General features: G+C 38.5%; 1 protein-coding gene and 2 long non-coding RNA genes across 3 annotated transcripts; all 3 read left to right on the top strand.

The window, feature by feature from the left end:
• Positions 1–511: 511 nt before the first annotated feature.
• Positions 512–7,864, top strand: LOC144355857 (bridging integrator 2-like; the record flags this gene model as incomplete). Its single annotated transcript, XM_078010885.2, has 9 exons — positions 512–583; positions 1,545–1,677; positions 2,424–2,518; positions 3,138–3,230; positions 3,829–3,891; positions 4,050–4,094; positions 4,244–4,329; positions 5,195–5,270; positions 7,730–7,864. Coding segments are annotated over exons 1-9 (798 nt in total), but the record flags the coding sequence as incomplete, so codon positions are not given.
• A 3-nt stretch (positions 7,865–7,867) lies between these two features.
• On the top strand, positions 7,868–8,511 carry LOC144355855 (uncharacterized). Its single transcript, XR_013421325.1, has 2 exons — positions 7,868–7,964; positions 8,319–8,511. It is a non-coding gene; the product is annotated as an uncharacterized LOC144355855 (long non-coding RNA).
• Positions 8,512–10,876: 2,365 nt separating this feature from the next.
• LOC144355856 (uncharacterized) lies at positions 10,877–11,705 on the top strand. Its single transcript, XR_013421326.2, has 2 exons — positions 10,877–11,067; positions 11,563–11,705. It is a non-coding gene; the product is annotated as an uncharacterized LOC144355856 (long non-coding RNA).
• Positions 11,706–20,892: the final 9,187 nt, after the last annotated feature.

Below are 20,892 nucleotides of genomic sequence, written 5' to 3'. Positions count from 1 at the left end.
TTTTTTTTTAAATACAGTATCAAATCTTAGAAATTAGAAATAATATTCTTATTATACAATCGCGCAAGTTGCATTTGCCAGAAAAAAAAATCGTGCATTCAAAACCGTTAATTAATGTCAGACAGGTACAAGAAAACTCCAGGAGGAAAAACGATTTTTTTTTATAAGCGATGTATTTCAAGAAATATACATTCGTTCTAGATCTAGTCGTATTTATTGCTGGTATGTGCGTATTTGGTTTTGTGTCACTTCGAGCGTGCGCACGCCCTCTAGTGTTCATAACTCACAATAAAAACAAACGTTGTTCCTGAGACGCGCAACGTCACACAGCGTCCATGGTTACAATTCAACATCGAAACGACTATGTCTTGTGACGTAACAGTGAGTCTGACAAATTCAACCGATATTCAATACTTAAATAGTCAGATTGTCGACAGTCGGTGCAGACAGTTTTCAGTAGTTGTCGCAGAATAAGTTCCAGTAGTGCTACTCCGCCACCAACGTCTCAATCATGGCAATGGAATACATAGCCGATAAGGCAAAGACCACGGCCAAAAAAGCCGGGAAAAGGGCGGGAGAAAAGGTAGGTCGATTACATATTAAGAATCGTTGATCTTTCATTTGTGTCTGTTTGGCGGAAGGAAGGCTCAAACCATTTTTTTTTATTCTAGATAAACATGTTATTTTACTCTGACTAGGGGACAACATCAAAAGTTCAATGTCGGATAAAGAACTTAATTCCTTTAGTTTTTTTTCCAAACCCCCTACTCCCACTGAAACTTGGATAGAAAAAACGAACTACAAATACTCCAAGATTTTTTTGACTTCATTAAAATATATAATCGTTTTTGTAGGATAGAAACTTTTTGAGGTCAAAACCTCCCACCCCAAACTAAAGCAAATAAGTTTATTATCGATCTTTTGACGTCGTCCCTTAGCATGACGGGTTAATTATGGAACGCCGTTTGTGCATTTAGTTATATAGCGTTTTTTATGGATTTAAGCTTATTACACGTATTTTTTTTATTATTAAATAAATAATGACGTCTCAAATCAATTATATAAAAATCATCAGTCAACGTTTTGGTTTTGCTTATTAATAATACGATCACACTATTACTGTAGAATACTTTATATTAGCTGGAATTAATTTTCGCTGAAAAGACTTTTTGAGTGTTTCGTATGAAATTTATTTTTACTGATTTTTAACAAGTTGAATGTAGAATAGAAAAAAGGTATATTCGCTAGATTTTATTTTCATTAAACAATTCCTTTAGTGAAAATAGCGAAAATTAATTCCAAGCGAAAATAAAGTATTTAACAGTATATATATATATAATCTTTATTCACACTTTATCATTTATAAAGAATTTCACTGTCATTACTGAAATGATATTCAATTATGACTCGAGATATTTCATAAATATAAAGAAATTTAAAAAAGATGGATTCAGTTGTATGGAACTTCTCGTTACGTCACATACATTCTTCGTCGCTTGAGGGCGTCATTCATAGGCACGGTGTATTATTTATTTTTATTGTAGCTTATTCGTAAAATTGGCGGCGATCAGACACGCGATAGGATGTTCGACGATCTCCAGTTCTCATTTGATCAGCAAGTCGGTCAGGCTGAAAAACTCAAGAAGGAAATACACCGTTACGAAACACTGGTAAAAGGTGAGGATTCAAGGTCGTACTTAATATTTTTTTTAATAATGTTTTTGCGCCAGGCGACAGTTCTGGACAATGAGTGTCACTGTTGTCTCTCCTGACTCCTGACGCAAGCACCTGTAGACCTTAACCAAGGTTCCCCCAAAGTCGCATTCGTTAGTGAATGAATTTCAGCTTGAGGATTTGGTCTTCCCATTGAGCCTGTGCCACACTCACTCAGGGTAGGGGTTGACAACCACTATGCTACCAGTGAGCGGTACTTAATATTAATAAGAATTATTTTTCAACATAATGTTGTCAGTTACTATTCGTATTTGTAAACTTATTTTTATTTATCTATTTTCACGTTATTGGAACATATGATACAAAAAAGAAGCATACAATATTATGAATGGTGTGGACCAAGCAGATAATTGAGCTGAACTAGTCAAGCATCTGACCCTATTGAGGAAACATAAAAATAATTGAATCCTATGTAAAAAAAAAAAAAAAAAAAAAAAAAAAAGTTATTTGATGAATATATTTCTTCATATAAATAAAGTTCGAACTTCGAACGTGACTTTGCTCATAGTATACGGAAGGTCGTATTATTACCTTTTTTGAAATTCAACATGTATATATTGATTTAAATACGTATATGTGGCATGTTAGTGCGCACTTCGAAACTAAAAAGATTTAGCACGGCAAAAATTGAGATAGAACATTGGAATTATTGTTCATGGTTAATTCTTATTATGTCTTTGCACTTCCAGAGGTGAGAAGAAGTATGAAATCTGTCAACGATATCCTCGCCGATTTTTTCGAAGAATTCTGGCCGAGAACCAAAGATTTTCAGATGTGTTTGCAGGTGAGTGTTCACAATTAGTGACTGTCACGTGACATTTTTTAGACATAATGGCCGCTGGTTGACATGTGTCACGTGATTGGAAATGACACGGATGCAGAACTTCTGTGACGTCAGCATATAGGGATGGTTAACGATGATGAATCATCATATATTTGCATACCAGACATAATTTTGAATTGAAGGAACACAACTTTAATCACATTTGCCCGCAAATCGGGCGATATCGATTGTTAAAACGGCAAATAAGGAAAACCGACAGACAAATTATTCCAGAAAACTGAAAATAAAATAACGGAGCAGTTTGTTGCTACTTTATAAAATATATATGTATTTATGTATCGCTGTTAATAAAACAATTTATAGGCAACGTTATCACCGCACATCAGTGAGTATTTTTAAAGCGGCGGAGTCGTCACCTACGCATGCGTCAGGTGGCCATAGCGTGTCGTTGTTTACAAACAAGCGTATACCCACGAGCCTTTGCGATCTTAGCTTGTGTTGTTATCGTCGCTTGGGACTCAGGTGACGACCCTTCCGCTTTAACGAGACACGGTTCGCATGCTGGTTGTTGACAACAAATCCATTTTTTTTTTAACTTTGACAACTTGTGATCTTTCAGGATCAGGAAACACTGTGGAATGATTTGGTGCGGAATGTGCACAAGATGAACGATCCAATCAGAAGATACCAAATCCAGTTCGAAGATATCAAGGTAACGTAAAACGGGTGACTACGTATTTTACGTCAAATGTCAATCGGTGATCGGTTTCACGTTAAACGGCGAAAACGTTGACCATTAGTAGAGTTGTGAAAACACGTAATAGATAATAAACACGTTTTCTACACTATGCGTCATGAATCGAAATGCGACCCCGGGGTTACTCCAAGTAAGACCTGGTACCAATGCTGAAGTATAGATTTTCAAAAAAAGCCTCTAAACACATACTTATTTTTGTGAAATTATCCCCTTTTCAAGTGCAGAAACTTAAAATAGATACCCTATACACATACTAAAATCATACTGATTCCAATTTGATTACGCGTTTTTTTTACTTCAGCTTGTGTACTATATTTTATTCAGAGAACCCCCCCCCCCCCCACCGGGGTGCGAAACTCTGCCAAGCGAGTTTATCAACTGACTTATTGCACGACATGATTGGGTACTAGTAAGAGCAAAATATTTGGAACATTTCGCAAAACAAATTAATTATCTGTGTTCGCTGTATTCATACAAATAAAATAACGTAGAAAGCAAACTCCACAAGTCCATAGTGCAAGTAATTAAGTATGTTTTTTATGTTTTCCATCAGGAGCGCGTCCAGAAACGAGAGAACAAGTTAATGGACTTCGATATCGCACGAAGAGCACTCGAGGTAAGTTTCGCGCGTTGGCGCTTTTATAATGCAATACGGTAGAGCGCCAACGTGATAATAGCCAACGGCTATTATCACAAACGATTTCTTTTTTATGATTGTGGACCATTTTGTTCTCTTCATTGCCATAACTGTGAATATGTTCTCATGTATTTCAGATGGCTTACAATAAGGACAAAGTAACCGGGGACAAGTTGACGAAGGTAGGCATGATTTTATTGAATTGTCACGTTTTCAGTATCGTGATGGCGAGATCTCGGGTGACCTGGTTTTTACCACGATAAGGTAAAAAGGCTTCGAATGCTCTGTCTTAAACCCTAAATAACAAAGAGTATCATTTTTTTGTATATAGCTCGAGGACGATTTTGACGACGCTGAGAAGGAGTATCAGTATATAAACGAGGATCTTTTGAGGGACTTGCCCCCAATCTTAGAAAGGTAAGAGTTCGAAAAAATAAATGCTATCAAACTTCATTCATTTTAGTTTTTAAAGCGCGGTAGTCGTCGCGTTGCACATGTGCGAGATATATGGGTCTCATATAAACAAAGATGGCGACTTTGACTATTGCGCAGATCAACGAGTACGAACTGAGACGTTTCCAAGCTTTAATTAAGTAATTTTCATGTTATTGGAAGATATCAAAGGTGGTAATCATTGCAAGTCGCGCCCAGGTCAAACCTGATACTTGTGATTTCCATTTGAAGAGCGCATTGGATTGTGGGAAAATCAATGTTTATCAACACAAATGTAGCACATGCGCATCGCGACGACTACCGCGCTTTAATATTATGAACAGTTATGATGTATGATTAATCGTGAGACCGATCCGCGGGACATGAAGCGCCGCAGTCGTAACGCAGCGCGTGTTCGAATTTAATGTAAATAAACAATGTATTTTACGCGCGTTTTATACGTCACTATTAGTCCCATATCGAAAAGGACGCGACGATACGACTAGCGATTTAAAGGGTGGTGGTCGTCGCGCCACGTATGCGAGAGATATGGGTCTCTCATAAACAACTTGGCGACTTTGACTGTTGTGTATGCGCAAATTAACAACTGCAAACAAGTGCAGACGTTACCAAGCTTTAATAGGTAATAGGTTGTAAGGTATCGAAAGAGTCACCGGCAGTAATTGGTGCAAGTTGCGCCCAGGTCAAAACTCATACTTGTGATTTCCCTGAGAAGAGCGCATTGGATTGTGGGAAAATCAATATTTACCAACACAAATGTCGCACATGCGCGGCACGGCGACTACCGACAATCATGTATTAAAGTATCCTTGTTTATTTTATGTTTTAGTCGCGGTGGATTTGTCATCGAAGCTTTCTCCAACTTTTTCACCAGCCACGAAATATTTAGCTCAGAGACGTTCAAGGTACATACATATTTACATGAATATTATTATTATGCTCACCACAGTGCACGTGACGCCATTCTATATCTGAGGACCAATCACAGGGCGCGTTTGAATATCATGTAAAAAAAAAAAAACACGCGTTGTATACGTCACATGGTACCCTTATCGTATACGGCGTACGATTTGTAAAAATCAATATCAGACCTAATGAGACAATACTAGCATCGTAGCTAGGCGTGGGCCTGAAATGGCTTATAGCGCCGGTAGACTGGCCCAGCTGTGGTGATTTCTTTTTCAGTTAAATTATAATAATAAAAAACTAGTAGGAAAAAAATAGTTTTGCGAAATTTATGGTGAACGCGAAACCACCACATTTCGCGGTTACAGGGGATTTACACCTCCATTTCGCGATATTTTTTTATTTAATTTGAACTTGAAAAGGAAATCGCCCAGACTGTGCCAGTCTAAGTGCTGGGTACAAAGTCGATTTACGATTTGCAAATTTAATTTATATTGCTGCCTTATATAGAGATGCAATTTAATTAAACTTAATTGCAACTAAATTCAAAGTAGTAAAAATAACACCGTACAAATTGTAACTCGATTTACAGTGGCGGCAGCTCAGGGCCCCCCTCGAAAACAATGTCGCGCCCTCTAAAATCTAGCTGAAACCTTTTGTGTCAGCAAAATTGCCCTTCGAAATGCAGAAAATAGCGTTTCAGAGGGTCTAGGTTTCAATTTTTTTTAAGGGGGAGCATGCCCCCAAATTCCAGTAGTAAAGTCGCACCGACGGGGCAAGGGATGGGGAGCATATCTCGCCCCCTTGCCGACGTCTCTGATTTATAATTGTTTGCGTATCCATACCATACCTCTTTCTATACCCTAAGCTACGCAAACATCAAATAAATATTAATAAATATCAATAAATTACAAATCGCGGTTTAGTAGTGGCCCCTGCCACATACTCTAAGAAAGGAAGCAATGAGGTACGCAACACCAAAACTTGTGATAAAAAATTGCTCGGGCATTTTTTTGATATGCTTTTTAAAGAATATTTGTACATTTTAGTTCAAACTGGGACGAGGGGTTTCTATTAATCGAATTTTCTCAAAAGGTGACTTTATTGCGAACTGCGCTCGTTGATAAACTGGTTAAATTCAACTGCCATTCCCATTACTTTTATAAATACTTATGAAAACTAAAAAAAAAAACTGGTTTGGGGTCATCATACTATCGACACAATAGACCCATTCTCGTCATTTAAATATTTATAAGTTTCAATGGCTGTTCAATCCAACCAGCCAACCAACGCGCTATTTAATGACATCATTTGTAAACATTCTATTGTTATTCCATTGGCCCTCAGACAACCAACCAAACCATCAAGGTGATAACAAAGGTCGAAAACTCTCAGAAAACGGTACTTCGGGATAGTCTAAGACTTCCCTGAACAGATTAACAAAAGATTACCCCTACATGTGCAACGTATATAAATTTGGTTGTTCAGGATTACTTCAAAGTTGAGTTTGTGTTGTTTTCTCAACTTTAGCTGCTTTCACCGGCTATAATTGTAAACTGAGAACAGACTTCTCAAGGTAGAGTGAACCAAGTGAGTATTGGTCATCAGATCCGGGAGGAGAATAACGCACTGGAGAGGAGCACTTGTAAGCCAAGGTGTTTTTGCTCAACTGCTAGGCCTGGAACTGAGTCTAAATACTCACGAGATGTTACATACAATGTATCAATATCGTTATGCAAATAACTAAACTAAACGTTATAACCTCAAATCATTACAATAATGTACGTAAATTTGGTGATAGCGCGGTGTCTCAAGCTTGGAGTTTGTCGCCGCGCGGGTTCCTACAGATGTCGGAGTGAAAAAATCCCCACTGTCTTGAGTTCGTGGGCAGATCTACGCCATTGTTTCTTCTACAGTACCATCTCCTTTTATTTTGATTTGAAATTTCGATAATCATTCGAATACACCGTTCATATAAATCGCGCCCTCTAGCGACAGTTTCCCGTGACGTAATGGGTTAAAAGGTTGTCGTTCAGTGTTCACATTGTTTGATCAATGTCGCCCAACAATAAAATATGCTTTATATCAAAAACAAACTACGTCACTGCTAATTCATCTTTATCATATCACATTCCAAGCTTCGTTTTCGGGCCTACTGCAAAGATACAAGGCTTGGAACAAAAATACTGTAGAATACTTTATTTTCGCTGAAGGGATGCTTCAGTGAAAATGAAATCCAGCGAATATACTTTATTTCCTATATTTCACATTCAAAAATCAGTGAACATAATTTCCAAACAAAACACCCAAAATAAAGTATTTTACAGTAGTCAGCAGTAGTCGACCTACGTCATTTGGACGTCACAGAAGTGTTTCGGCGCTAGAGGGTCGCGACTATTAGAAGGATGTATCTTTCGACTCCATTATGTGAAGCTAAATTTCTCAAGTTTGTTCCCAGGTTCAAGGTATGTTGAAAGAGGTTATAGAGGGACTACGAGGACAGCGTCTCGAAGTCAGTATTGGTCGTGAACGCAAAGGGCGCCAGCGTGGATCTGGCCCCACTCGCTCCGGACAGTGTGGCGAAAGGAAAGGTCGCGGCAAACGTAACAGAGACACCGCACCAGCCGGACAAGCGGTACAACATGGCACACACGAACAAGGAATGAAAATGAAGTATAATGACAGACCAGGACGTAAGTTTTGTTTTTATTATGTATTCCGACCGGGATTGCATTCTCTGTCATTAACATGAATTCTTTTTTCAACGTTTGTTCTTGAGTTTAAAGCGGGAGGGCCGTCACCTGCGCACGCGCGGGAATCGAGTCCCAAACGACGATAACAACACACGCTAAAAACGCAAAGGCTCATGGGTTGACGATTATTTGTAAACGCTATAGCCATCTTACGCATGTGCAGGTGACGACACCCTCGCATTAATAATACAGCTAATGCTAAAGTCAATGGTGGCCAAGTTGCTTATAATGACGATGGTGATGATAATTATGATTACAATAAATTAAAATTCTCTATTTCTTTCCTCCCCTCAGCCTCTGCTGGAATGCCTGGTATGAATGAAATGCAGATGCAAGGTGCCGTGCCAGCATTCGGTAACGGAACAGCACACGTGCCCATATAAGGACATACACTGCAGCGATGATTATTATCAAATAAAGTTTTTTATTTGTCTTACTTAGTCTGTAAAATGAATTTTAACAAATTGTAAATAAATTTGTTCAATAATTTCTGTTGCATATATATGTATATAGAATACGATGCAGTATACAAAAACAATATAGACCATTTTCTGTTTGCTGTAAGATCTCCTCTCATTATGCTCAAAACAAAAACAAGTCATTGGACTTGATTTTTTCAGTTTAGAGCGTGAATTTCTTTATTTTTGCAACAGACAGATTTTTAATTTTTAATAGGCATTCACATAATTCGGGGAAAGGCACCGATCGTGTGATCGATGCCTTTCCCGATATTATGCGAATACCTTTTAAAAATTAGTTTTGTGGTACTGCAGATAACCAGTTATTTGTTGTTATTGATGCTGCACCTTTATTTACACAAGTTCCACCACCTGTACAACGGGGTTGGGTGGGGGTGGGGGGGTTGGGTTTCTTCCATAGAAAAGCTATACCGGGTATGTGTCGCCCCCCACTGGGTGGCTAGCCTTTCACACCAGCTGGTATAGAAGTGTGTATCAATATCGACGTATTTAATGGTCTAGAAGTGGGTTGGACTATTTTAGATGTAAAACATATTTAAACTGTTATTCAGGAGCATACGGCTCTGTTGGGAAACAGGAAACGGTCAGAGCCCCCACTGACCGTTTCTTGTATCCCAACAGAGCCGTATGTATTTTGAATAGGTGATTTTCCGAACAATTGCGAGATCTCGCGAGATGCATGAAAGACGCGCGTCGAACGTCTGCCGCAAAAATCGAACGATTTGATTTTGAACTCGAATTTCTTTATTTCGTAGCTCACATCGACCGGCCGATCTTCGACAGGGGAATATTGCTTCCGAATACCCTCACTTAATCGAAATTGCCTATCATGAAATGTGGACAGCACATTATTAAGCATGGAAATGTCCCCGAAAGTACTTCGCGTTTGTCAAATCCCACGCGATGTTTGACGCGACTACGACGCTATGACCTTTGTTTGTCCTGTTTTTACGTTCGATTTCACGCATAACGCGTGATTCTCGCAGTGAACGGAAAATGGTCTATTCTTACCTGTTCTATATATATTTTGTATGACATCATCGTATGACACTGCACATGCGTAATGCAGTATTGAAATCAGATTAATATGTAGGTCAAGCAAGTAGTGGAAATGTAATTACATGTACTAAAGCAATGGTCTGGGAAGTGGGGGAGTAAAAAATAATTAGGCCAAACACTCCTTACCCAGTGTGTTTGAAAGAAGGAAAGTGCAGACTATAAACGGGACTATTTTTGTGATGAAAAGAGGGAACTTGTGGTTAAAAGGTAAAAATAACGCATCTACTCAACAACACGATGGAACTTTCAGGCCAGCTGCTTTGAAGTTTTCAGTACCAATTATAGGCAATAACACGTGACCATGGCTCGTCTCTACACTAATAATACAAGACATCACAAGCTGCAATGCAAACCACAAATTACATACACGTATAGGCAAGGTGATATATATCGTCTTGTAAACTGAGAACAGACTTCTCAAATTGCAAGGTAGAGTGAACCAAGTGAGTATTGGTCACCAGATCCGGGAGGAGAATAACACACTGGAGAGGAGCACTTGTAGCCAAGGTGTTTATTGCTCAATTGCTAGCTAGGCCTGGAACTGAGTCTAAATACTCACGAGATGTTCCATATACAATGTATCAATATCATTATGCAAATAACTAAACTAAACGTCATAGCCTCAAATCATTAAATTACGTTGTATGTTTGAAAATTGAAATTGCAGCTATAATGTATAAGCCGTACGACCGAAGGCGACATCATATAGATGTTGCCTTCGATCGTACGGCTTACTCGCCCCTATCACGCTCGGGAGCTCCCATCGCATGACGTGACCTTGGGCTGCAAAAGCAGCATTCAGTCCATATAGATTGACATAGAACAGCAAGTTACTCCAAAATTCTTGTATCTAAGTCAGTCCACAAACAAAATTCTCATTTTAATAGTGACAGAAAACTAAAATTCAGTTTTCAAAAACACTCAAACTGTAACATTTTGCATTGAAATACTTAAAGCTGGGGGAGGGGGAGTCGTCACCGGCGCATGCGTCAGATGGCCATAGCGTGTCATTGTTTACAGGCAAGCATCATCTACCCATGAGCCTTTGCATTTTTAGCGTGTGTTGTTATCGTCGTCATGTAACATGTAACTTATTTACTTAATTAATGTATGCCATCGAGAAAGTGATGGACCAATCAGAATACTGGAACCGCTACTAGTTACCGGCCTCTTGTGGCTTGGTATGCCATACACCAATACAGATGGGAAAAGAAAGAAAAAATAAACATCCACAATACTGGTAACGCCTCAAAATGAGAATATATTTACAGGTACGAATTTCAAAATATGTATATTTCTTCATTACTAGGTTCAAGGTATGTTGAAAGAGATAATAGGGGGACTGCGGGGACAACACCTTGAGGTCAGTGTTGGCCGTGAACGCAAAGGACGCATGCGTGGATCTGGACCCACGCGCTCTGGACAGTGTGGTAAAAAGGGCAAACGACGGAGAAACAAAGGGGCAGATGGAGGACAGCCGGAAGAACCAGAAACTGCACCTTTACGTAAGTATATTATAAACAAGTATTTCAAAATAAATATCCGTTTTACGCAAATGGCCGGCGAAATCTCATTAGAGCACGAGAAGTCTGTCTTACCCCTAAAATAATATTCTCCCCCATCGCGTCCACTGTTCCCCTAGGTAAGTCACGTGAGGTAAGTATTGTATTTGGAACAGTGGACAAATGGCGTGGGGGGGATATGAGGGACCAATACAAGCCTGGCGACTTTCTCGGTCTCGGCGAGATTTTGGCGGCCATTTGTGTTTAAAGTATATCTCTGCAAGAAAATGGAAAATGTTTAGAGAATGACGCTAATGAAAAGTTTCAGAAGTGATCAAGATCTCGGCTGTGTTCAAATGACTAAATTCAGTTCATATTTATCAACACCTGTATCAATATAACCATGGCGACGACCACCACGCCAATCAAACAGCGATGACCACATTTCTGAGCGATTATGTATTTATATTTTTTTTCTATCATTCTGCTTGTTTATAGCAATTTCAGCTGAGGCGACTGCAGTTGCTGCTTCAACACATAAGCAAACGGGATTTGTTGGAGGTACCCGGATAGTACAGGGATAAGTGAATTGAAATATGAATACGGTTTGTAAAGTATCATGTATTAAAATCATCAAACAACTCCTCAGTGTCTTTGTGAACTTTGTTAAATCTTTGCCTCTAGAAATGCCACGGTTTGTGTGATTTGAAACCCGTACTGTGAATGCAAAATTACACGAGCAATGTAGCATTCCTATAAATCATGCACTCTAGTGACAAAGTAATTCTATGACGTAAATTGCAACATGGGCGTTTAAGGCGGGAGGGTCGTCATCTGCACACGCGCAGGGGGAATTGAGTCCCAATCGACGATAACAACACACGCTGAAAATGCAAAGGCTCATGGGTAGACGCTTGTTTGTAAATAATGACAAGCTATGGCCATCTGACACATGCGCAGGTGACGACTCCGCCGCTTTAAAGCGTCAAGATCATTTTGATCTGTAGTTGTGTTTCATTGAAGATTATGTCTTAGATTTTACTGTATTCTAGACGACGAATGACTACACAACCGAACACACTGTCCGTCGGTTTGAGCGACATTGCCTTCATCCATATAGTCCAAGAGCCAGATAGGTTTTATTTATGTTGGAAGCGCCAAATGGTCTGAGGAATGATTCTAGACCAAAATGTCCTCAGGAATTCAAAAATCAATTTCTGATGAGGATATAGGTAGACCTAAGACTAGACAATTGAGCTTGAAGTTGGGTACCGTAAAAAAAAAGTTGACAAAAAATGTCAATTTTTCATATTGTCTTTATAGTTATTATGAGCTCTGTCGTGGTGTGTATTAGTTATTTAATAACATATTTCATTGAATTTTATTATCAGCATGTGTTTAGTTGTTTAGATTGATGCATATAGGTTTTGAAAATCCAAGATGGCCGCCATTTTTACTGATGGGTTGTCTTCAAAATCCAAGATGGCTACCATTTTTTACTGATGGGTTGCCTATTTTGTGTCGGTTATCAATATAAATCCTTAATAAAACATTCTGAGAAATTGTGAATTGAACTGTCATCTGGTCTGAGGGTTTATTGTATATGGCAATTAACTCAATTAAACTAAAAAAAAACTGTGGGAAACATAAAGGCTAGGCAAGAAGATTTTGTATGAAGATCTGTGCTGGCATATATGGTGGAAATCGGATATCATCTTAATGTTGCAAGGAGATGTCGGTCGGTATGTAATAATTATCTGTTGACATATTTCAATTGATTCCATTATAGTGATATAATCAGTATTTCATATATCTTGACAATCCAAGGTGACAACGCATAGACATATGTATGTTTGTTATACAAATCTTTGGATAGCATTATAACATTTCTTTACTGACATATTTTCACATGACATATTAATTTTAGAAGCATGTTGCATACTTTATTTAAAGTGGTCAACCTCTAGACAACTTACACTTTAGGTGAGGTTTCTTTTTCCTGAGCACCATTGAATCAACATCACACTAGTATTTCAGAATATATTGTATATCAACATTTATTAAGGTATATTAGATGTACTAAATGATAATAATTTTCAAATGCAAATGCAATGAGCTGAATGTAATATTCTATTTTCAGGTAGATAACTGATTGTAGTGAGATATCATGATGGCAGACAGCAAAATTCCGGAAAGAACTGCCAGGACATGCGTTTTACATTTGGACAGAAAAACATCTGCTGAAGAAATAAAATTGTTTGATAAATCTACCTGGAGGAAAGTTAAATTGTGTCATGCACACAGAAGAAAGCATTGTGGGACATCAAAATATTTGTCCCTGAAACTACCGGAGATGCATGATGATACAATTGGCTACCACACCACTTGCTACAAAAACTACACAGCCATTTCAGTATCTTCAGGTGAAGACGAAGATGATACTGACATTAAACAATATACATTGAGATCAGCCATAGAGGGTACACGTCCACAGCCATCTGGTATCTTTTCAGCAGTATGTCTCTTTTGTGGTATTGCCAAAAAGTCTAAAGGCCGATATAGCAAGGAGATGCTTGGAAACTGTGAAACTACAGATGCAGCTAAGGCCATATACGATTCAGCTCTCATGCTGAATGATGATAAACTGTTAACCCGAATCAGTGGTGTTTGATTGTTCGATTGTTGAAGCTGCCTTCTACTTGAGAGGACTTGTGAAACAAATTGAGAGAAACCTGGACGAATTACCTAAAAGCTTATCTGTAGAGGCTCTTGCTAAAGGTCAAGCAGAACCGCCAGATGAGTTGGTGAAGTTCTTTCGTGTATTGTACACTGGCTCCTTAGGTATCTTAGATTAAAGATGTGTGATATATGTTGTTTGATGTCATGTTTAAAGTCATGTTGTTTTGCCAATTGTCTATTTAAATCTATCTGATTATACTGTGAATTCTGTTTACTCACTGGCAAATTACAGATCCAGTATTTGCGAAAAATTAATACTTAAATATTTCTGTATATTTTGCAGATGAGGAAACCAGTGAGAAAGTGACACGTTTGATCAACTCCACCAGCTGTGATGTCCTATTTGCTGCCAGTTGAGGAGTAATCAAACCTGGAAAACATCTGACGATGGGTCTTGGCATGAAAAGCATCACAGGCTCCCGCAAGGTTATTGATGTCTTGAATCGCATGGGACACAGTATCAGTTACCAGATAACAGAAGAGATGGAGACACGACTTGCTCCAGAAATGAGCGTAAGATTGCAACGCCTGATGGTTTGCTGAGACAGTCTGGTCTGGCAATGGCTTTGGCTGGGGATAACTTTGATCAGAACACAGAAACAGTTTCAGGCAAAGGAACAGTCCACGACACAGTTGGCATTTGCTACCAGAATATACCTACAAGCACCACCACTGATCTAAACAAAGATAAAATCGTCAGTGCTCCTCAAAAGAAAAAGCAAAAGTTAAGAGTATTTGCTGAATCTCAAAAATCTTTAGTACCTTATCGAAAGAAGCCAAATATGTCCAAATTTGATTATGAAAACCGAGAGATTAAGAGACCACCTAATCTTACTCTGGTTGAGTGGAGGGACATCCTTTGGATGATCAGTATGAATTTGGAGTCTGCCTCTCTCTGGACTGGATGGAGTGCTCTAGTTACAGAAGATCTCTTACCTTTACAGAAGATTGAGTACATGGAAAATATCAGCCTCCCACCAACTCAACTTGATGTTGTAGCTGAAACACTTAAAGTATCACAGAAGGTGGCTGAGGAATGTGGAAAGAATGTGCAGTATGCCATTGTTACTTATGATCTTGCCATAGCCAAACCCGCTCTTCAAATCCAAGGTCAGGAATCACCCACCTATGATATTGTGTTCATATGATTTGGTGCCTTCCACATAGCTCTTGCATATTTTGGATGCCTGGGATATTTCATCGATGGTTCAGGTGGCCCAAACATCATAACAGAAATGGAAGTGTTAGGTCCAGGTTCATTCTTGGAAAACACTAAACCGGTGCAAAAGACTACATCCTTTGCTAACTACAACAATGCAATCCCTCCAATTTAATGCCTTTCTAGACAAGATAGGGCCACTGAGTGATGAACTCAGAGACATGCTTCATGATGTGACAGCTTCATTGTCACCATTAACACTTTGAGGAATCCCAGCACTATATAGATCTGATGGTCAAATATGAAACCTATTGTAATGAGACCTTGAGTGGGCAGCATGGGAGCACACAACAGTACTGGTTGATGTATATAAACCTTGTCAGGAGATTCCTCCTCTTCATGCAGAACAAATGATTTGTCTCTCTTTTTATATGCTCTTGAGCAGCTAATTCCAGTATTTTTTGCAGGAAATCATCCAAATTATTCCAGGTGGATGATACGTTATAATCTGAACCTTTTGAATGCAGAACATACTCATCCTGGTATCATCAAAATGCTAGAAGATGGGGCATTCTCAGTGAGAAGAACAAACAAGTCTTTCTCTCGTATGGCAGTTGATATGACACTTGAACAGACGGTGAATGCTGATGCTGCATCACGGCATACAGGCATGGGGTCTTTTGTGCACTCAGAAAATGCTCGAAAGCGTTGGATGATAACAAGGTTAGTACGTAGTTCAATCGTCAGCAGTCTGTTGCATTCAGCTGGTTTCAATATTCCTGAAGATATCATTAAGGATTTGAAGAAACACAGAATTTTGAGAGATCAAGAAGAACTTGAGAAAATAGTTAGTGGAATCCAGTCTACTATGACAACAACCTATACTGCCTCACTTCTGGTCAGAAGGTACTGCTCCTATAAAGGATGATTTGCTGAGTTTCATAGTGAAGGGTGAAAAATGGTCAGCAGAATTTAGAGAAGGCTGTTTTGAAGATCCTACTCGGTTTGAAAAACTCATTTCCAGAAGAAAGGTATCCAATTTTGCATCAGCATCAGTGAAGACAAAGCTTCCATTAAAGAAAAAGGTTCTGGAAGTTGAAGGAACGCCTGATCTCTTTTGGCGTCTACTGTTAATAAGTACCATGGAGAAGATAGACCTGGAAACGTTCTGGAATACCCACTAACACCAGTTTCATTATCATTAGCACATAGCGATGGAAGCATGAATACCACAGACAAATCAAAGCTCATGCACAGACTTGAAACTCATTTGAACAACCCTCCAAAACCTATTGATGTAGATGTGTGTATTGTGGATGCTTCGTTCCTCTTGCATACTCAAAGGAATCCTCCAATGTTGTTTGGCCAACTAGCAGAATCCCTTCTCTGTCAAATAACTTGTATGACCTTACAGGTGCATCTAGTCTGTGATGTATATAACACCGCATCTATCAAAGATGCTGAGCAACAAAGGAGAAGGCAGATGAAATGGTATACAACATCACTGGGCCTGATCAAAATAGGCCCAAGGATTGGCAGAATGCACTTCGATCTCTCTCCTTCAAAACCCAACTCATGAAATTTCTGGCAGTTGAGTGGTCGAATACATCTTATGCACAATTACTTGCGAATTTTGCTGTGTATCTTACAGTTGATGACAAGTGCTACTGCTTCACTGCAACCGATGGTGAAGTCAGCAGAGTTACTGTTCCAGCACTAAGGTCCTTCCACGAAGAAGCTGACACCAGAATGGTGTTTCACTTTGACTTCGTAGCTTAAGTGCAAGATGCAGTCAAAATATCAATTAAAAGTAATGATACAGATGTAGTGATCATACTGCTAAACTACATTGCCAATACCGACACTGACATCAATGTATGGTTAGATGCAGGACTTGGTACTAACAACACCAGAAGATTCATCAGTGTCAACAATCTTGAGGATAATCTTACAAAGGAAGTTACACGTGCCTTGCCTGGATTACATTCAATGACAGGGTGTGATTATATACCATCCTTTCTCGGAAAAGGTAAGGTGAAACCCTTTGAATTGATAAAAAAGCAGGCATGTTTTATAACATTTATGGCTACACTTGGAAATGGACCCTTGACAACAGACACTGTCAAGGCTTGTGAGAAATTTGTATGTCATTTGTATGGACAATCCGAGCTGTCTAGTGTAAACCAAGCTCGTTATATGATGTTCCAAAAAATATATGATCCAAAGTGTTTGGATGACCCCCTAGATTCCATCAAAAGGTGTTAATCCAAGTTCAATGACTCCTTGTTCCCAAGTTCTTCTGAAACAGTTAGAGAGGGTGAACTATGTTGCATTAATGTGGAAAAAGGCTGCATTCCAGAAACCCTGTGATCATTCACCTGATGGTCATGGTTGGCATCTGGTTGATGGTGTGTATCAAATCCAATGGTATGATCGAGATCAGCTGCCAACTGATATCTACAAGGCTCTCAATCTTTCAAATGAAACAATCACAGATGAACAGGAAGATGAAGATGTCACTTATGGTGAAAACCTGTATGGAGCTGATGACATGGACATGGATGAAGATGTTGTTCAACTTGACAAACAGTAAACTGTATTCAGATTTTTGTTGAATCATGTGATAACAAATTATTCATACTGATCAATAGAAAGTATGGACGGTGTGGACTTAATGCCATAACTGTTGATATAATTTATAGATATGCAGAATAATGATAGAAATTATTATGTATGTTATGATAATGAATCTGGGTGGAAATTAAATTATTTAGTTTGCCACACATGTTGTGTCTAAGTGATCCTAATTTCTCATATTTTTTCATGGCCATCTTACAATGGCTTATAATATCATAGTTATTGAAGAACAAATCATATCAACTACTAGTAGATATTTGCATAGACTAACACTTAATTGTCTCAATAAGCTCATTTCACCAGAATTTACAATGTTTGTAATGAATGTTTTGATTGCATATATTATATGCAAATGTCAATATGGTAGCCATTGTAAACATCTGCACGAGAAACATCAAACATTGAACATACATGTATCTTCATAATAAAATTAAATGAGCTTTACAAACTATGATATAACTAATTCTGGCCCAAACGGTGATATGTGTATGCAGTATATGATTGGTGATGATGCCCAACTTCAAGTTATGTTTTTCTAGACTTAGGTCTACCTATATGCTTCTCAGAGATAAATTTCGGAATTGCCGAGTAAATTACCGAATAGAATAAACCCTCAGACCCCTGGACAGTACTATTCATCAATTATATTAATAACCGATACAAAATAGGCAACCCATCAGTAAAAAGTTGTCGCCATCTTGGATTTTGAAGGAAACCCATGAGTAAAAATGGCGGCCATCTTGGATTTTCAAAACCTATATGCATCAATATAAACAACTAAACACATGCTGATAATAAAATTCAATGAAATATGTTATTAAATAACTAATACACACCACGACAGAGCTCATAATAACTATAAAGACAATATAAAAATTTCATATTTTTTGTCAACTTTTTTTTTACGGTACCAAACTTCAAGCTCAATTTTCTAGTCTTAGGTCTACCTATATCCTCATCAGAAATTGATTTTTGAATTCCTGAGGAAATTTCGGTCTAGAATCATTCCTCAGACCATTTGGCGCTTCCAACATAAATAAAACCTATCTGGCTCTTGGACTAATATATGTCATCGAAGAATTCCGTTGCTAGATGAACTGTAGTCAACCGACAGAGCGTGAGCAGAAACCACATTCGGCCATGACACTTTGCCTTGACCCCTTCCTGTATTGAAAAGTGTCTAGTTTTATACCTAGTTCAATATCGAGAACCAATATATAATTTTGCAAGTTAGTGTAAAATACTATATTTTAGCTGGAATTGATTTTCGCTGAATAGATTTTTTGTTGTATGGAATTCATTTTCACTGATTTTTGCCGAGTTGAATGTAAAATATAAGACCATCGGTATGTTCCCTGGGTTTATTGCATCACTCTTTCAGTGAAAACAGCGAAAATAAAGTATTCTACTTACTGTACACATTTTTACACCAAAATTTGGGGCTCGACATACAAAATCGGAGGACACAATCCCTTCCTGAAAAAATACCTTACTGTGCCATTTTAACCTAGTACCAAACTGAACCTACATCGCTAATCGTGGTACAAGACTGAACCTACATAGATAACCATGGTACCAGACTGAACCTACACAATTAAACAGGGTACCAAACTGAACCTAGATCGCTAATCAGGGTACAAGACTGAACCTACATAGATAACCAGGGTACCGGACTGAATATACACAATTAACCAGGGTGGCAGACTGAACCTACATCGTTAACCAGCGTACCAGACTGAACCTACATCATTAACCTGTGTACCAGACTAAACCTACATCATTAACCAGGGTACCAGACTAAACCTATATACTTAATTTGGCTATTAAACTGAACCTACTTTATTAAGCAGGGTACCAGGCTAAACCTACACCATTAACCAGGGTACCAGACTGAACCTACATCATTAACCAGGGTACCAGACTGAACCTACATCATTAACCAGGGTACCAGATTGAACGTACATCATTAACCAGGGTACCAGACTGAACCTACATCATTAACTGGGATACCAGAATGAACCTACATCATTAACCAGGGTACCAGAATGAACCTACATCATTAACCAGGGTACCAGACTGAACCTACATCATTAACCAGGGATACGTGAATGAACCTACATCATTAACCAGGGTACCAGACTAAACCTACGTCATTAACCAGGGTACGAGACCGAACCTACATCATTAACCAGGGTACCAGACTCAACCTACATCATTAACCAGGGTACCAGACTAAACCTACATCATTAACCAGGGTACCAGACTGAACCTACATCATTAACCAGGGTACCAGACTGAACCAACATCATTAACCAGGGTACCAGACTGAACCAACATCATTAACCAGGGTACCAGACTGAACCTACATCATTAACCAGGGTACCAGACTGCCATTCTGCTCTTACCCCACAATAGCAATCATTTTCCATGACAGTAACATTCAAACTTTTTACAAAATTGCACGACATTGTGTGGTCATCACTACGGATGAATATTTCAATCAAAGTTATCACTACTGACCTGAAAATAGGGTGTACTTTTCTGTGTACACAAATAGACATGTGTAATGTTCATAATGGGGTATATAGGGAAATGTTGAAAATGCACCAGTATGACAGCCAGTATCTGGGCAACAACAATACAAATTCTGCTGACGAGTTGGTAGTATCAGTGGGTGCATCTCCTTAGTACTGCTGCATACTTGAGACGTATAACCAGAAATTGTATTAGCGAAAGGCATTTAATAATATGAGGTTGTTACCTTGTATCACTTATTTTTAGAAATAGTTGATATGAGTGATGTTACCGACAAACCAGCGCTGAGTATCAATCAAAACTATGAATAAGTGATACCAGGTGATATCGCTTTTTTTTTAATGCAACTACGGGTACAAATGATATGCTAATTCATGCACGTAAGTGGATGCACATTGCAGTAACAACCGACAATGGTTTTTCGAAAATTAGAAAAAATATTGCCGTTCTCAGTAATATATTTTGAAAAGAAATATTTCTGGTAATTTTTTTTCCCTGCTGATAACACACAGGTTCAATCAATTTGTCAACAGAGAGTGCTGTGCAGATGTGTAATAAGTGGGGAAAAAAAATTGGCACACATTTTTTTTTTTTTCGAAATAGTCTTATAACTGTGATAAAAAGGGAACTATCACACACTTTGTTTTTCTACGCACACTGTTCGAATACGCACAAAATGTCTACGTATACCGCAACCTATCAGCTAGTGATATTTCACAATTAACGACAAAAATGTAAATGATATTCAAAACAGTCAT

This window comes from Saccoglossus kowalevskii, chromosome 20 (genome assembly GCF_978046115.1).
Source record: "Saccoglossus kowalevskii chromosome 20, keSacKowa6.1, whole genome shotgun sequence".
NCBI classification, from domain to species: Eukaryota; Metazoa; Hemichordata; class Enteropneusta; family Harrimaniidae; genus Saccoglossus; species Saccoglossus kowalevskii.
This window is presented reverse-complemented; position numbering and strand designations above follow the sequence as displayed.